The 19,245-nt window shown below is 39.0% G+C and overlaps 1 protein-coding gene across 1 annotated transcript in view; it reads right to left on the minus strand.

Moving 5' to 3' along the window:
- LOC122559510 (A disintegrin and metalloproteinase with thrombospondin motifs 20-like) overlaps window positions 1–19,245 on the minus strand; it is a 373,826-nt gene that overhangs the window by 118,726 nt on the left and 235,855 nt on the right. Inside the window, exons 26-28 of the mRNA XM_043709081.1 lie at window positions 17,888–18,187; window positions 16,658–16,819; window positions 14,803–14,979 (exon numbers count right to left, since the gene is read on the minus strand). Of these exons, the coding sequence (XP_043565016.1) occupies window positions 14,803–14,979; window positions 16,658–16,819; window positions 17,888–18,187 (639 nt within the window). The remainder of the gene's footprint in view (window positions 1–14,802; window positions 14,980–16,657; window positions 16,820–17,887; window positions 18,188–19,245) is intronic.

The following is a 19,245-nucleotide window of genomic DNA, read 5'->3' on the forward strand; positions in this document are numbered from 1 at the left end:
GCTCCTAATTAATTAGTAATTTGGAAAGCCAGTATCTTATACTATGAAGACTGATGCAAAGTAGGTATTTAACCCTCTGCCATTTCCTGATTTCCTATTAATATTTCCCCAGCCTCATTCTCTATGGCTTCACTTTGACATCACTATTCCTTTTTACACATTTAAAGATGATTGTGCAAGTTTACCCTCAAAGTTTATCATCATCTTTATTTTTTTGTTTTGGTCATCTTTTGTTGATTTGCAAAACTTTTCCAATCCTCTGTCTTATATCTAACCTTAGCCAAATTGTATCACTTTCTTCTTTTAGCATGACGTTACCTTTAACTTCCCTGGTTAACCATGGTTGCCTTATCCATTATTGGAGATCATATTATGGGGAACTTGCCACTTCTCCCAATTACAACAATCCTCCTATTTTAATATGAGCTGAAAAAGGAGAGAACTAGAATCTCAGCATCAACACTGATTGACTTGAGAGCGCGAGTTGGAAGTCAGGGTGTCAGTGGAGTGTGTGCATATCTGTGTGTGTGAGAATATAAGAGAAAGGGTAGAGAAAGCGAGAGAGGAGAAGAGACACCAAGGAAGGAGAGGGAGGTTTGGCCAGGGGATGGTAGGATTAAGCGTCAGCTAGCCCAAGAGAAAAAGAGAGAGAGAAAGAAGTGTGGGCACTGCTCCCTTTCACTCTTCCATCTTAGGTGATAGATAAAAAGTATTCAATTGTTGTTGATGACCAGCACAGCTTGGAATCTCTCAATTCTTTAATATCTTTTAATCGAGGCATTACCCTCAGAGAGTCCCTCACAACCAAAATCTAGCATCCAAAAGTCATAAAATAGCTCTCAAGGATTTCTCAAATGAACCCTCGAATAAAATTAATCGTTTTATGCTAGAGGCATTCAAATGGCACTGTCAATGACGGCTTGTGCAATGGAGCAACGGCCAATATGGGGAAGAGAAGTTACTGCTTCTGTGGTTCCTGATTATTGCCAAAGTGAATGCAAAATGGTTCATGTCAAAATAAGTTCACAAATACCTCTTGAATAAACAGAACAGTTGATTCATGTCCTCCTTAATCGCAGCTTATAAAGAATCCATGGCATGTAAATGCAGAGTAATATCTTCGGCATGGTTTTACGCATAGTTAACTGTCCCTGCAGAACTCCATGGACCAGGCAGCACACCAGAGTTAAAAACACAATTAAGGCTAAACCTTGTTATGGTCACCAGTCCATGCCCTGACTTTGTTTTAACAGACCACCCTCCCTGAGATTGTGTGTTTTGCGAGTTGTGCACCTCCTGTGTAAACAGGCACTCTCCTGCATCTCCTTTCCCACTGCAACAAATCCGTCATGTTCTTGTAGAGAACACCACTCTCCATTCTTTTCTCCTGTCTTTACTGTACCTCTCGAGAGCGTACCAGTTTACATTCCAGGGTTGTAAAAACAAACAGGTGAGAAACTTGCAGGTGCATTGTTCAGAATTCCCAATGCTTTCCAAAATGAATAACTGTGCTTTTGGATTGTACAATTGCAAATGTCGCTCCTGTATTTTAACAGGCAAAGGCAGAGAAACCCAGTAAATATACATCTGTCACTGTCAGAGCAATTGAGTATTTGGTTAGGCATCAGTTAATCAAACAAAATCATCTTAGACTTATCATTGCTTCTGACTAAACTTATCACATTTCAGAAGGAGGTCATTATAGTAGCAGATAGTGTCTAGGGAATGTTGCCTATAGGACATCCAGAGACCATTTGTTAAGGGCCACAGAGAGATTATCAGGAACAGAGACAACACAAGGAATTGGAGGTAACCTAGAGGTGGTAAGTGGCTTTGGGCTATGTGAGAGGGAATCACATAGTGGTTTCTCTGCTTTGTATTAAATAACAAATGCCGTTCCCCTGGGCTGGGGCTTCAACATTTTAACACATATCCTAATTGTTCTGTCAGGATCTGAAAGAATGAATACTGACAAGTGTCTTCAACAGCACCTCCCCGTGATGAGGTAATATGGGCATAGGATCTGAAAGGAGCAAGAGCCACATCCAGGGCCTCCTCATTGTCTGTAACCACTTCTATGGCATCAGGGTAACTTCATTTACTTGTTAACATGCAATAAACTACTATTTTGTTGAAGAGTCTTGTTCAACTTGTGTGTGGTTTTCTTTTATCACACTAGACCAAGTGGGGCCTGTAGACTGCTATCTTGAAAGAGGATGGAGCAAACACACTCTTTGTGAACAATAATGCATACATGGTAGTCAACGGTAAGGAATGCTGATATAATATACTGTGCAGTGGTGTGGCTTTCACTTAACTGCATCATATCACGTGCAGTAGTAGTAATGCAGATAGTTAGCAGCAGGAAGAGCTGATTATTTAAGTATACTCCAGCAGAAAACATATTGGCAAGATTTAACAAAACAAGACCTCCAATCAATTTGAAAATAAACCTTGCAAACTTGGATAGAGATGGGCTGAAGCAGGAGAGTTATGAATTTCCTGGAGCTGTTGAATTAGTCAATGGCAGTTGCAAATTGCATGATGTGCAGTTCATAATATTATACCTAATTCAATAAAACCATTAAGGAAACAGGAATCATTTATTTAGTCTATGAATAGTGGGATACATCCAGAAAATCCACGAAAAATTCAGCCACCCCCCCCCCCCCCCAATTTACTCTTGAAACGTGGCTATATATATTAGCTACAGAAGATGGGAATCCTGCATTTGGACCACAGCACAGGAAAATACTCCAGTACCAGCCAGAGCAACAGCACTGGTATTTCTGAAAATTAAAATCCTTCTCAGCAAGGAAAATGAAAAATCACATCAGGAAAACCTGGCATCAGAAATAATATTTACAGGAAGACTTAATTTCAGAGGTGGGGCAAAAAAGACACATAAGACCCATCTTCGAGAAAACAAAGATACAGAATAATTTCCAAATTACACTAAGTCAGAAGCTGAACAAGTTAATGTACTGTTATATGAATTGAGATTATAGCTTATGATGTTTTAGGACACTAAGGTATAAAAAAGTAAAACATACTTTTGAAGAAGTTCTGAAGGGTTTTAATTTTAACCTCACAACAAGTAAAACTCTTGAAAGAACAAGAATTAACAGATGGGTTCAGCATAATTGGATATCCATACATAGTTGATGATCTCTACAAGTTAGAGAAATAATATTTTAAAAAGGACAGAATTAATGTTGGATTGGTTGTTTTGGTCAGATTTGTTGTAACGAAAAGATGATTTAATCCTAGAGAAAGCCATACAGGTGGGGAGTAAAGCTGAAGACTGGACGATGTTGTACAGATCAATCCTTACAGGAGGACATTAACTTTATCACAGGAGCTCAATGGAATCCATTCAAATTGTACTAACCAAAGAAGATGCATGTAACAAAGCAGTATAGTGAGCAGAACCGACATTAGATACTCTCAGTCTTGTTAGCTGTGGAATGGGAAAACTTCACACAAGTACGAACAGTGCCCAAGTATTAAAAATAATCGGTCACTTCCAGAAAATTCTTTGAAGGGTAGTCACAAAAAGCAAGAAGTCAGATAACTACTCATACAAAGAGGTTCATGGGATAACTTAACAAGGGAAGAAAGCCTAAAGCGTTCTGAAGGGAAACAAGTGATCCAGCCCCAACATTTAGGAAAGAGGATAATCATGTCCATGGGTATCTCACCAATTTCAAGCTTGATGTAGTGATGAATGTCACTATATTAGCAGATAGAGAACTATGGTTGAAAACATACCGTTTACAAAGTGCCCCTAGATGTTCCAGGAGGTTTACCCACTTGACATTTAAGATATGCTGCAACAACTGATTAATACATGAGGAATCAGAAGGCAGACCAAATTATATATTCACACTTCACAAGCAAGAGTTCTCACTCCTGAGTCTGAACATGAATGACCTCTATCGTCTTCAAACTGTAAGACAAATCAAACCAGTCAAGAAACAACTGGTCCAGAAAAAGCCAGTCAAGGAATATTTGTTAACAATTACCTGGTTGCGGAATGACCAAAAGACAACAGGTAATGGATTTCATAGACTCCTTAAACTCAAGACAGAATTCTTGGGATATCTGGTCGGCATGGACGGGTTAGACCGAAGGGTCTGTTTTCATATTGTACACCTCTCTGACTCTAGTTGTGTAGGCATAAGAAAATTGTTTCATGCTGTCAACAACAGATATTGGCCAGAAAGACACAATGGCTGAATCAAATATGACAGGAGCAGAGGAGAATGTTTGACCATTTGTTGGTATTTTGTTGAAGGTTGTCCAGACCAAAGGTTGAATGGGCCATGGAAACATTTTGAGCACTGAAAGCATTTCACGATGTGGACGACTCACTGATGAATGGTGGAAGATTGATTGATTTAGCTTCACTTAGCAAAGATATGTGGCAAGAATGGTCATTTTCTCTTTAGTTGGAGATGGTTATGGCCTAGCACTTGAGTGGCAAGGAGTGCAATTTGTCACATATCAGCCTGAGCCTGCTTTTCAGATCACACTGAATGCTTCAGTATCTGAAGAGTTGCAAGTGGTGCAAAATATTGTGAAATCATCAGGAAATACATCCACTATATTGTCAGAAGTGGGAATAAGGTCATTAATCAAAGTCAAACAGTAAGAAATAGCCAACAGCATAATGCACATTTTAGTTAATTCAAGACACTTTTTAAAATATCAAAGTTAATCCCCAAGTTCAAATTTTGATGATTAATCATTATTTCTGATTCCTCAGTGGAAGGTATAATCCTCTATTTCATTATTTACTGCCGGCCATCTTGTCTCTTCGAAGAAGTTAATTCCAGTGAGGTCAAAATGTCAACAGAAGTGCAAGGGGAAAAGGCTGGGCTTATTTAACAGCTGCCACTAGAGTGAAATGGCTGGAGAACAACATATATGGCATTCAAACTAAAAAGGAATCACATTTTAAAATTACCATAAAACATATGATTACAAAATGTCACTTAACTGACAGCCATTTTTCACACAATATGTTTGAAAATACACCTAAACTATATCCTTTGTCTGAGAGACAACCATACCACACTGGGAAATAAAATACTTCCACACTTCTTGGAAACTGTTTTCCTGTGATCTTTTAGGTTTCCTTTGGAACACAATGTTTTCTGGGCTGGTAGGCTTCTAGAATATTTTCTAATCAACTGTTGAGAGATGTTATGACACACCTCCGCAAGAGGTGGGACTTGAACCTGGAACACCTGGCTCAGAGGTAAGAACATTACTCACTTAGTCTTCTACCATTGCAACTGTTGAGGTAACTGCTTGAGTGAGGTTGACAGAATATTCTTCAGATTTATCCTCGCCCTGAAAAAATGTTTATCCTTTACTTTTACTCTCCTGATGATGAGATGGTTTGAGAGTCTATCATTCTGATGAGGAATGAACCTGACTTCTCAGGTGGACGTAGAAGATTTCACAGTCATTAATCGACTGTGAGCAGGGGAGTGGTGGGCATCCTAGTGGCCTGGCTGAGATATTTCAGTCACTATCATGACTCAAATAGATGATTGATAAATAGATGATTACATTGCTGTGCACTTTTCTTATTCATTCACAGGATGAGGGCATTGCTGGGGCTAGATCAGCATTTATTGCCCATTGCTAGTTGCTCAGAGGGCAGTTACAAATCAACCACATTGCAGTGGTTCTGGAGTCTCGTATAGGCCAGACCAGGTAAGGACAACAGTTTCCGACAAGTGGTCTTGGCCATCATTAGACTGTTAATTCCAGAGTTTTTTTTTAAGTGAAGTTAAATTTTGGCTGGATTTGAATCTGGGTCCCCAAAACATTATCTGAGTCACTGAATTAACAGTCTGGTGATAATGCCACTAGGCCATCACCTCCCCATTGAAACTTGACACGTCCCGATCTTTATTTTCCTTCTATGCTCCACACCAACAGCCATCCATTTAAGTTCCCCTCATGGCTGGGAGGACAAATGCATGATCTGGTACAGACAAGGCCAGAAAGGAAAATGACAGCAACTATCACTATACCTTCAAACTCCTTTTTCACGTGGGAGAAAGTCCAAGCCACGTCACAGAGGTTCATTCAGACAAAACCTGATGCTGAACAAAAGCAGCAGCAATTAGGAGGTAAGAGAAAAGGTCTGCTCACACAGTGGGCTTTAGGAACGATTGCAAAAGGAGAAGAAAGTAGAGAATTTTTTCCAAGGGAATTCCAGAGCACAGAGCCCAGCTTCTGAAGGCATGCCTGCCAATGGTAGGACTCTTGGAAAATGATTAATTCAGGAAAGGAAAGGAAATCAGTCAATATTGTGAGCTATGAGCATTATCATCACTTCAGGCTTCAACATTAGAGATGATCTATTTACAAGAGGTATTTTCAAAATCTAGGTAATTTACCTCATGATTTTATGGAACATTAATATTTTGATAATAAATGATATATGTTTTCCATTAAATGTAGTTTACACAAGTTTTTCCCAGTTTAAGGATGATGTAATTCGACAACCATATCAACATTAATGCAGTGTCACGCACTCCTGTACAGACACAATACTGGAGTCTTGTGTATGGTCAGCTCGATACGGCAATCCCAGATGGTCAAGCATCTCATTTAAATTTTACAGAAGTGAAAAAAACTATGTTGGCATATTTGCATCTGCTATTCATCAAATACTCTTGGAATACGTGAGCTATGCTTTACAAAGTAAGCTCATTTTATCTGAACAGGTTTTGAAGCATATTAGTATACATGGGCTAATTCATGAACTGTGTGTGTTTTAAAGAGAATGGCTCTTTTCAAATTGCTTACTCGAATTTTATATACCCAAACTAAAGTTCATCTCACTTTACCATGGAGCAACCAAAGACATGATGAAAGAGGAGGTAATTGAGATATCAGTGGCCTACAAAATGAGGAAGAGGAGGCATTTGGAGAGCATATGTGACCTTAAAGTTTATAAGTCACCATCCGAAGGCACAGTGGAAAATTAGGGAGGAACATGAGGAGGTACTAGCCATAATCTTCCAAACTTCTTTCAAATATAGGATTGATACTGAAAAACTGTTCCAGTCTTAGTTAAATCAGGATGTAAACGTAAACACAACAGAACAGATCAGAGAGTTTCACCTTAATGGACTTAGTAACAAAAATCCAGGGAAAATTAACAGTGACTTGGACAACCATGAGTTACTTGACTGGTAAACGGAAAATCATTTCAATCAAAACTGCGTTCAGGTTTTCAGTCAGGGCACAGAGAGAGATGAGCAGAGTAATCAGTCGATCTGTTGTATTTGATAAAATGTTGAGGGGTTAGTAGCAGGATCACTGCTTCTCTTGATGTTAACGACCTAAACCTGGGTGAACAATCTCAACATGCAGATGGCACAAAATTGGAGCTGTTACTATATGTAAGGAGGATATTGATGGACAGTAAGTGAAGACCAACAGGTTAATGGAATGGGGGATAAGTGGCAGTTAAAATTTAATACAGTAAGTGTGACATGATACATTTTGGCAGAAAGATCTAGGAGAAGCAATATAAAACAAAGGATAGAATCCTAAATGGAGTGCAGCAACTAAGGATGTTGGGCAGGTTGAGAAAGCATACAGATGCTGCAATAAATATTAATAAAACAATGGCTGAAGCTTAAGGGGTGCCAAATTCAGGGCAATTCATTTTGGAAAGGATGCAAAAGCCTCTAAGAGGTGCAAAACATGTTTCCACGAGTTTTGTTTCCAAGAATGATGGAGTTCAGTTATGTAGATATTTGAAGATGCTAGGATCGATCTCTTTAGAGAATGCTTTAACAGAGGTGCTCAAAATCAGCGAGGTGCAGGCAGAGTAAATCATGAGAAATCGCTCCCATTGGTGAAAGAGCCAGAGGAGGCCATTTTAATATGATTGGCTACAGAACCAGCAGCAACATGAGGAAACATTTTTATGCAGAAAGTGCGATAGAGTTAGCTTCTGCTTGGACTTCCAAAAAGAAATTGAAGAACAAGTACCTGAGGGGAAAGATATTTCAGGGCTATAGGAAAAGGGCAGGACAATGGAATGTATTAATTTAACCTTGCAGAAAGTGGGCACAGACTTGATGGCTGAACAATCTCCTTCTATCCGCTTCCATTTTATGATTTCGATAATAGCATTTAAGCAGAAAGGTAAATAAAGCAATGGCATTGGGCTGATGTAGGTTGTTTTAAAATGTTAAGAACCGAGTGGATAGCAGGGTTAATAGTAAATGTGAAATGTGTAAAGGATCAAAATTGTCCCAGTCTAACCCAGCCAGCGCCATTTTATCTTCACTGAATGGAATGTTAGCCGAAGCTCCATGAGTGGGGCCTAATTTAGATCTAAAAACCATGGCCCTACAGTAAGATCGAAACTGCCATATTTTAACTGATGTTTGAGAGGATCTCCGGAGACTACACGTTGAGGAAGAGGAGGCATTTGGAGAGGATGAGGGACTTTAAAGCTGAACCATGGTTACCAGGGTGACCAACACAGGCTGCAATCTGTGCTTGCGAGGCATTGACAGCTATGGTGCTGCTAAGCAATGCTATGTTGGGTCCTGGCCCAAATCTTGCTCCTGCCCTCCGGCCCCACCGTGAGGATCAGGAGGGAGACTGCCCTCAATCATTCCAAGAAAGTTCGGGCTTCATCTTCCAACAGGATTCAAACCGTTAACTCTGTTTCCTGCCAGACATGTTTCTTTTCTGCAGCACTTTCTGTTTCTGCGCTAGGCCTCCAGATGACCTCCCCACAGCAGGAGGAAGGGTGGAGGGGGGGATGGGGCGTTTTCACCACCTCGCTTGTCCCTCCAATTAAAATCAATCCCAATATTAGAGTGAGTGAGACAGACTGACAGTGGCTATGTGAGGGCGAGAGAGGCCTTCCTGAACATATAGAATGCAGAGCTCTGTTAATATGCTGCTGTCAGTCATTCTCTTTTGTATGCTGTTAAAAACAAAATAAGACAGCCATCTTAAAAGATCTAAAGGTGAACAAATGTTTCAGGCAATGTCTCTGTCATGGTGCAGAGTGATTTTCTCAGCATTCATCTTATTTGAAAAGCATTACATATCAAATTCCCAGCCATACTCATGGAGTACTGGCCTCTCTCGGTTTACATCAAAAAAAACATTTAATTGATAACACACCAAGGTAGATGATCTAATTGAAGGCAAATTTACAAATGCCATATTTTCCTAAATATTGCCAGGTCAGTCCAACTTTCCACTTGACCCTTCTGCCCCAGTTATAAATGAAACAGAAGTTCCCCTGACGCCATGACTTTTCTGGATTTCGTAAGTCAGTTCCTATTAACGGAGACGGTTTCCTTATTCAATGAAGACAATTTCCTTGGCACTGATTCTGTAAGGGGTTTCACTTTGTCATTCTACACCTTGAATTAAAGAGTGACTCAATCCTCACTCAGGCAGGCCACAGCAAGATGATTCGTTGCCGTCATTTGTTAATTTGCAATTAGCTGCAGCTAACCACATCTTTGTTTGCGGTTCTTTGGAAAGAGTGAGAACAATTCCAAATCAGATGCTAGCTGAGACACTTAGTTAAGTCCAGGAAGGCAATAAGGATGAAAGCAGACAGAAAGGATACTCATTCCAAACCAGTCAGGTCCACGTTAAATAAACAAATTGGCCTCCACCGGCCGAGGGAGTGGGGGCAGAATTAATCTGCTATCTCATCTGGAGATCTGGTGAGGAAGCAGTGACAGTTTCCCTACCAGTTCAAACCTGCGTGCAACTGCATTGTAGGCTAGAGGATTTCTCAGCAGTATGTTCGAAGAGCATGTTTCATGTTTTCGTGGACCAGGAAGAACATGAATGTTCCTCTGAGCCCCACATAGAAATCTTGGCCATCCCCTGCCCGCTGGTTCTGAGAGTGTTCACAACATGCCCTTCTTACCAATTGACTGACTTCTGGGGTACAATTATTGTACATAATCTGCTGCTACCCAAATTTCCACTCATGTCCTGCAGGAATCCCTGTTAGGTTTGGAGTGGAAAACGGTGGGATGGACAATGAGACCCAGAACTTACAGTACCTATGCAAGCGTGATCACCAAGGCAACCCGATGGTCAGCAATCTGGTCCTACCAGAAAGTCGGATTTGCAATACAAGCCAACAAAGCACATCTACGATATCTGCCTGTTAAAACGGTAGCATTTGTAGTTGCCCTCAGTTTATAGAGCCACAGAAAAATAACTCCATGGGAGTCACAGTGAACTACATTATTTACATTTCAGAAATCCAAATTATATTGTTGGCGAATGGGGAGACTCAGGAGACAAACTCAAATTTTACAGTAAGGTTATCATTGTATGAAAGGAATGGCTTGTTGTGCACTCTGGGGTCCTGTCCCAGAGGCAGCAGCTCAGAATGTCACTTGGCAAAGGATTCATGAGTTGACGTAGAAGCTAGCACATCTTAAGCAAGCTGTCAGAGCAACAGCAAGCAACATTTCTAATTACTGTATGAAAAAATTATAAGAAAGGCATGCCACAAGGTGTTGCCTATTGCAACATTTACTGCTGACCCATCTCATGCTGTTCTATCTCTGACAGCCAGTTGGTGTGGGGAGAATCCGAAACTCGTCATTATGTCCAACAGGTGTATTCGTGGAGTAAAACATTACAGATGTATACCTCCTGATTTCACTCTTGCGTCAGTATGTGTTCCTTTGTGTACGTTCAGAAAATCTGTGACTTTAAGAGGTGTGTTTTGTCCTGGTTTCTTTTACAGCGTGTTTGGGAGAATATGTGCTGAGCAATCTATGAGAAGCTAAACAACTCGTGAGACCTTGGGATTTTTAATAACAAATTAGAACTATAGAAGCAGCCTGAGTGGGTGTGATTAAGCTCTCACAGATCAGGATTTCTAGTTTTTTAAAAAAGTTTTTTAGATTTAGCTTTAAGCAGTTGCTGTTGTGGGCTTGAAGAAGTGCAAATTATTTCTCCCTCTCTCAATTACAGCCAAAAGCTGAGGGCCCTCTTCCTAGGCTGCCGGATTGCGAGTGAGACAAAATCTGCTTTTTCTGAAGTTGTCGTTTTGCCAAAGTGTTTGGGATGTTAGTATGTTGGAACAGTTAATTAGTAATAGTTACTATATATATTATTCTGTTAAGTTTTCCAATAGTGTTGTTATTCTAAGTTGTCCTTTCTTTTGCTGTACTTTAACTATAGTGTTTGAATAAATTTTGTAACATCGAGTAGTCTGACCAGTCAAATTGCATCTGGGACATAGTACTTTATATGTGCCTTTAAAATAAGAAAAAGTTAGGGTTTGAGCTACCTTCTTAAAATATTTTAAGGGAATCTGGTCTGGTCCATAACAGTATGGTAATCTTGAAGAACCAACTCTTATTTTTCTTGGGTTTTCATTAGTTTGTACAATCACAGGTAAGGAAGTGAAAGTGCTGATTAATGAAGAACTTGAATAATCATGTGGCTTTCATCAACAGCCTCACCTAATTCATCAGCCAGTAAGGAGGTTATGGAGAAATTGATGGGCTTGGCCTCTGATGCATAAAAAGGGTGCACATAGGGAATGAAGGAAGAACTCATAAGCAAAAGGAACTTCATAAAGTGGAATTATTCACCCTAGATGTTGTAATCAAAATACTTTGAAAGAACAACTACTTACTCGGTTCCCTCTACCTGAAGTACAGAACAAGCCATTGATCATTAAACAGTCCACAGTCTACTGAAAATAGTTTCAAGAAATGACATATCAAAAGGTTTGAATTGTTTGCAACATAATAACAACACCAGATGGGTTCTACAACATTGTACTCTTTAATATTTTACAGTTTGAACATAAGAACAAAGTAGTTACTTTCCATATGTCATCTAAAATAAATATTGTTACTGAAAGAATGCAAAAAATAAATACACTTTAAAAAAAAGTAAATTAAGTGTCTTCAGCACTGATGATACAGTATTTGCTGCAACCCATTCATTTTAGCCTACTGATTATTTTAGATGGGCAAAGGTGGGCTTACCAATGGAGGTCCTGCTCAAAATACGTAAGGCAGATCATGCATCACAATTTACAAGTAACAGATAATTGAGAATATGTGAGTAGCAGCAGAGGCCAACAAAAAATAGATTTGTATAGTGAACACGTAACTGTTAGCAAACAGCGAGGATGCTGTGTTTATCTGGAGAAACTGGAAACACTGACAAAAAAAAGCAAATTCAAATTGAAATTGCATTTGATGAATCAACAAATAGGTATTATTTGCAAACTACTATTGACAGGGAAAATGGCTTTAGTTGGCTACTTGAACATGAAACTAGTGGTTAATGTGTCTTCTTCAATTACTTTTACTTTAACAACAAAATAAAGCTTAAAATTAAAGGGTCTTTATAGAACTGCATTTTGTTACTATCTTGTTTCATCAAGGGCCACAGAGTGTCAGAGTATTCATCAAATACAAGAGCTGCAGTGATTTAATCTGTGTCATGTGTGTACGCAAAAAAAATTAGGAAGTTTGGTTAAAATTCTTATGAAAATGATGCCTGTGAGAAAATAAAATGCACTATATCCCACTTGAGTTCAAATAACTAAAGGTCAGCGCATAAAACTATGGACGGTCTTTACTAAATTTTTCCAACCCTCTGAAGATCTCTACAGCTGCTGAATGTAACTATGTTTCTTCCTTCATTTAAGAGGAGAGTGCAAGTCCCTCTTGCCTTTCACAATGGTCAGGTTAGTTTTTACCATATCCTGTCTTTCTTTTTTAAAACGGAGTTCTCAATTTCCACAAAAAAAAAGGCTCTAATGGTCTGCTTTTCTCATCAAAATACAAGCAGACTACAATGTCTTCTGATGAGGATGGCAATTCTGTTCTTGTGAGGACACAGGGGTTTATTGAAGGACTGGAGAACTTATCAATCAGAAATTAACATAAGACTGATTGAACAAAGAGATGCTCAGAAAGGATCAGATTGACGTAGTCAGAGTAGGGAATGACCAGGAATTTAAAGATTAAAATGAAAATATGAATACTTGATTTAAAAATATAGTTCATTCATTAATATCAATTACAGCAAGGCTAAAGCATTTTCAAAATGCATTTTATTTGACAATATTGTTCAGGTAATGACACACCAGCCACCAAGATTACATGTCAAGTTGCCAATGAGAGAATTCTACAGCTTGCCACAGCTAGAGCTCAGAGAAGCTTTACCAATGTAACCAACAAGACAAATGAGTGACTACAACATATCCAACTGCTCACATATTTTCTACATGCAACATTGGTTATTGACCTACACATCTTAAAAGGTGGAACTGGAAATAAAGGGTTTTGCAACATTTTTATTAGTTTAACAGAATAAGCAGCTCCCCATGTTTTGCAGGGACTGTAAGCATCTGCTGAGCTCACTGAGGACAGGTAGCACCAAACATATGGCTAAGATCTTTTGCAATGCTGGCCACAAGTGAAGCAACAAAAGCTGCATCATCACAAATGAATGGAGGTACTTTCCCATTTGTTCTATTGCACTGGAACCAATGTGTTTAGAGGTAATAATCTATAAATGGCTACAAACATGTAACTGCAATGAAACTTGCAGTCACCAAGTTATTTTCAAAGAAACAAAGAATAGTCCCAATAATGCCCAATTGGATTTTCTTTGATTCAATGCATCAAGTAGTGTGCCCTAATCAGGATACAACATTAATACCTGTGATAGCTCATAGTCTTCTTCCTTCTGCCTTTTTTAACCTTAGAATATTGTACTTTTTTTCCTCTGATACTAATTGGAGCATCCACCAACTATGACTGGAGATTCCCAGCAAGAGAAAGGCCCAATGAATGGAATCCAACTGTTAGGTGAGCTTAACAGAGTTCTGCAGTAATGAGATAAATACTCATCTTCTATGTGAAAGTATTTTATATATATATAAAGGTAGCAGAGCTAAGTTACTTTAATAATATTCTGCCATCCACATACAATTTGCTTTTCTTTTACATTGACCTGGATTCTGAAATGAGAGGAGGGTTTATGACAGCAAGTCCCACATTATTTTCAATGTGCAATCTGGGTTTTTGTTGACTTAATTGCAGACAGACCCAAAAATTTGTGTCTGTGGATATTAACAGCACCCGTCAGAAAGATAGCATTAAAAAATGTGCATAACAAAAAGTTCCATCCTTGCATTCATGATTAAAACAATCATTAAAGATACAGACTGTACAAAATTACACTTTCTATTATACAAATGATCTGGTTTTCATAAGTTGCAGTTATAATCTGCTGCTATTAAAAAGAACTCCCTATACACAAATTTACAAATCATTAATGGTGTTTATAGGGCAACCATTAACCAAGTGAAACCAAAGGAAACCAAATTATACATTATCATTATTTTTTCCAATATAAAAATGTTTCCATTCTATATCTAAAACCAGAATACTATTTAGTTTTATAATTAGAGATATGTGACCATTGAAGCCAATTTTTCCAAAGGCTTTTGTTGAACAGAACTTTAATAATGCCTTTTATTTATCATAAAGCACCATCTTAGCTCTTGACCTGAAAATGTAACAACTACATGGAATGTATCCCTGACAACAATTGGTCTTTTAATCCATCCCTTCTTCTTATAAAAAAATTACTTATGTAGCTATCACTTAAGTTACATTCAGAAACAAAATTAATTACAGCTCCCTGGAATTGACCACACAAGTATTATGACCCTGTGCAGACACATACAATCACAAGAGAAAAAGAGAAAGAATACTATCATACCGAATTCCATGGTCCTCGATGCCATAAAACACCACCAGGACAAGGATGCATGTTGCACTGTTCCCTATCTGGAGGCTTTTCCAAGATGTCACAGTTTTGGTCATTCAGTCTTTGACCATTTGGCAGTTGACAGATGACCAGCCTTGTTCTTGTCCCACCATCACATGGTTGTGTACACTGCGTGAGAATCAAAACCCATTATTAGAACAGGGTAAACAATAGGTTAACCGGGAGTTGTGCTTAACTGGGACTTGATCTCAAGTGTATAGCTTTGCTCAATAGGCTGCATCCACAACTTGTACTTTGTGTTGATCTTTAGTGGACTTCAATCAGTCATAAGCTAAAGATTTTACTGGGTCAATAGTATCTTTCTATCTGTATGATTTGGTTGCGGATTCAGCAGCTTTATCTATTTTTGGACTTACTTGTCAGAAACATATTGTAATCATCAAATCAGGTCTTTATCCAAGATGTGAAAAGATTGCTATTAGGCTGGTTCACACAAAGCATGATCATTCACAACAACACATGCGGCACTTAAATAGCACATTTAACGTCTGTAAAGTCCAATTAAGTCAAAATAAAAACCAAAAGAACCATAGATGCTGAAGATCAGAAACAAAAACGACAGGTCTAGTCGCATCCATGGAGAGAAATCAGAGTTAATGTTTTGGGTCCAGCGACCCTTCCATCAATTAAGTCCTTTGACAAGAATGTTGCTTAGAAGAAGGTTTTGACATGAGCCACATAAGGACATATGGGGACTAATCACTTAAAACTTAGTCAAAAAGGTAGGAACTAAACAAAGGCCCAAAGGTTAGTTAAATAGCTTCAATCTGCATTCTGCATTCTGAAGCCAACTTCAGAATTGCAAAAGCCAGCAATTTTAAAATGTTTACCCTGAAACAATTAGGACTAATGCGTATCCATACCAGGATATTTGCTCTCATAATATAGAAGGTTTTCACTGAAGAGGATATCAATGCCATCAACAGAAAAGGAAGTAGGTGATACCACTCAAAGTGAGATTTTTTTTTTTAAGTAACCCTTCTGGTTTGCTTACGAGCATCTGCAAATTTTATGAATGTATTAACTGATTAGAAAGTCTCTTGGAACAGTTAGTGTTTTCTTAAATGCAGAGGGGAATGATTTGGTCAGTGAACAGCCAAACATAGTAACTAGTTAGCAGGAGTTGAGCTGATATAGCAAAACTTTGACTAATTTCTAGTCCATTGCTTTAACCACTTGATGACTAGTGCCAAGTACAAGGGTGGAGCACAAGGATAATATTTAGGATAATTAAGTGCCAATTGAGACCACTTCTGTTCTGTAACTCAGAAAATTTAAACCGATCATAACAAATGTTTCATGATGTGGAACCGTTGGTTTGCAGAACAGTGTGATGCTAGCAATGTGGGTTTAATTCCCATCACTGGTGTAAGGTTACCATAAAGGACTCTCCTTCTCAATCTATTCCCTCACCTGAGATCTTGTAGCCCTCCAGGTTAAATCACCACCAGTCGCTTCTCTCTAATGAGAGAGCAGTCCCTATGGTCTGGTAAGACTATGGTGACACAACAATAAAAACGTGCTGGTGTTGGACTGGGGTCGACAAAGTCAGACGTCACACAACACCAGGTTATAGTTCAGCAGATTTATTTGAAATCACCTGATGTAGGAGCAACACTCTGAAAGCTTGTGATTTCAAATAAACCTGCCAAACTATAACCTGGTGTTGTGTGACTGCTAAACAAATACTTCAACAAAGAGCTGAAATGACTTGGAATACAATGACGTTAATGTTGAGACATCGAGTAATTTCTAGAAAATGTTATTCGCTTCTTGGACGGCGTACCTCACCCCAGTTGCCATAATTCCAATGAGGACATGTTCCAGCATCGCAGTGCCTGGTCTCTGCTGGCTTCACTCTTTCGTCACAGTTGTTGGCAGGCCGTCCTTCTGCATCTTGGCAGACGACGACCCGTCGCTGAAATCCACCTGTGCAAGTGCTCGAGCACTAAAACAGTTTGTTGGTCAATAAGTCACTCTGGAAAACTAATACAGCTTTATGATTCTAAATCAATGATTGAGCTCTTTTCGACAACAGATGGATTCTTACTCTAAATGGCCTAAAGATTTCTGATCTGCATGTAGGTGTTTTAGGAATAATGAGGATGCCATTTTTTGTGTTTGGGTGATGAGAGGTTTAGCACTAATCTGCGGATCATAGCAGGGCGGTGAAGGACACCCATGACTTTTCATTCAAAGAATACACAGCAATGCACCTCAGGAATTCCAGATTCATAGGTGAGGCTTCTCACAGTTACTACAAAGTCAGCTAATTGCTCCTTTGATGTAAATTGTCACAGGCAGCAAAGTTGTCTTAGAAAATAGAGATGAATATGTTTTATCATCTTTAAAAACCTGTTCAGCTCATTGGTTAACACACAGCAGATTGGAAAAGGATGAATGGCAGCCACAAGAACGTATGTCTTTGTCGCACATTCCAAAGAATTGCACAAAAGCATCATTAATCGAAAGCTGGTATTAAGCCACATTTGGAGATATTACGGACAGGGAGCCAGCTCTGGCCTGAAGCTGTGAATAGGATATTCAGGATAGGTCAAGAGTTTTCCAACAGATGGTTTCGCTGTTGAAAATCTTCTTCTTTTCCTTAAGGCTCTATACATTTCTACAAGCTTTATTTAAATCCCTTTTCGAATCACTTTATATTTTGAAGAGAGGGCCTGACAATATTTGTGCTCATCCAGCTTTAAAGGACACTTTACAACTGAAGGACTTGTACTCATATTCTTTTGTAGTAATGTCCATTTACACAGGGACAGTAAAAGACCACTCAGCTCTCTGAGATTGCCCCATCAATAAGTTTAGGGCACAGTTGATTGGTATCTTAACTCTATTGACCTCCTGTGTTTGTGTAATCATTAATACCAATCCCCCAATAAAAATCTGTCAATCTCAGTTTTGAAATTTTCAATTCTTCTGAACTGTCCTTGTTTAAAAAAAAAAGGAACTGGTAGCTGGCTATTCAACAAACGATCTTTAAACTGTGTACATCACTTACTGCTCCCCAAGGTCCTGTCCGCCACTGACTCCCCCGTGATGGGCTGTTCCACGTATTTTGACCAGCCACGTCCTGGGAGGGATAGTCCGCATGGGTTTGTGGATAATCGCGCTGTGGGAACTGTGCAGGGTAGTCATGTTGGTGATACGTCGGGGGGCACGGGGGCATACTGCATTCTTGCTCCTGAGGCGGTTTCCCTATGGCATTGCAGTCACTATCATCCGTGATCGTGATTTGATGGTGGTAGCTAGTGCAAACAACCTGACGAGTGACCCTCCCAGAACCACAACTGACAGAACACTGCAGGGAAAAGAAACAAACAAGGAATTGTCAATGTTAGTCCCATTTACAAAGAGCATGTAACTCCCTTAATGGCCAGAAAGATGTCTCCACAACTATCTACGCAACTATGTATTATTTTAAAATGATTTTAAAATATATTAGTTAGGGGTAAATGCAGAGTAATAGGATAGGGGAATGGGTCTGGGTGGGTTACTCTTTGGAGGATCAGTGTGGACTTGTTGGGCTGAAGGGCCTGTTTCCACAACAGTAGGGATTTCAAGTTAAGTTCTAAGATACATTAAGTCTCTAATGGAACTTTTCTTTCATAAAAGGAAAAAGCCCAAACTCAACTCTGGCTCAATTCTTCTCAACATTTCTTGCTCCTGCTACAAGGCACTGCTGTCCATTTTAAGGTATGAAAACCAGATCTACACTTAGCACACCAGACACAGCCTAACAGGTTTCAAATATTGAGGAGATGCAGGTGTTGGATGGTGCAGACAAAGTCAGAAGTCACACGACACCAGGTTATAGACCAACAGATTTAGTTAAAATTACAAGCTTTTGGAGCACTGCTTCTTCGTCAGGTGAAGTGCCTGAAGGTTTAACATAGATTGGTTAGTCTTGAGTTCTATATCCTTTTAATTGCATCTCATGGGCTGGTTAGCTTTTTAAATTCATTTGCCGACCTGAGACGCTGCTTTTAAAGATTTATTCATCTATATCTCAATAACCCTTTGCTCTTCTACTCCATTCAGTATTTTGGAGACATAGGTGATATACTTTAATGGAAAAAATAAAATTACGACCTCATCTTTTATGTTAAAGTTTATTAGCTACCCAACTGATGAGTTTGCAAGTCTTCTAATGACCTCTTCAATTTTGCTGAATCCTTCCTCAATGTTAACTCTAGTTCCCAGTTTGGGATTACCTTCAAATATTGATACTGACTCGCTTATTGTCAAGCTCCGGACATTTGGAATAACAGTGGTTCCAGCACTTATCCTTGGGTAACTTCACTTTCAACCTTTTCCTAATATGGAAAACTATCCTTTTCTCCAACTGTTCCTATTTCT

Source organism: Chiloscyllium plagiosum, chromosome 19 (genome assembly GCF_004010195.1).
Source record: "Chiloscyllium plagiosum isolate BGI_BamShark_2017 chromosome 19, ASM401019v2, whole genome shotgun sequence".
Lineage (NCBI taxonomy): Eukaryota > Metazoa > Chordata > Chondrichthyes > Orectolobiformes > Hemiscylliidae > Chiloscyllium > Chiloscyllium plagiosum.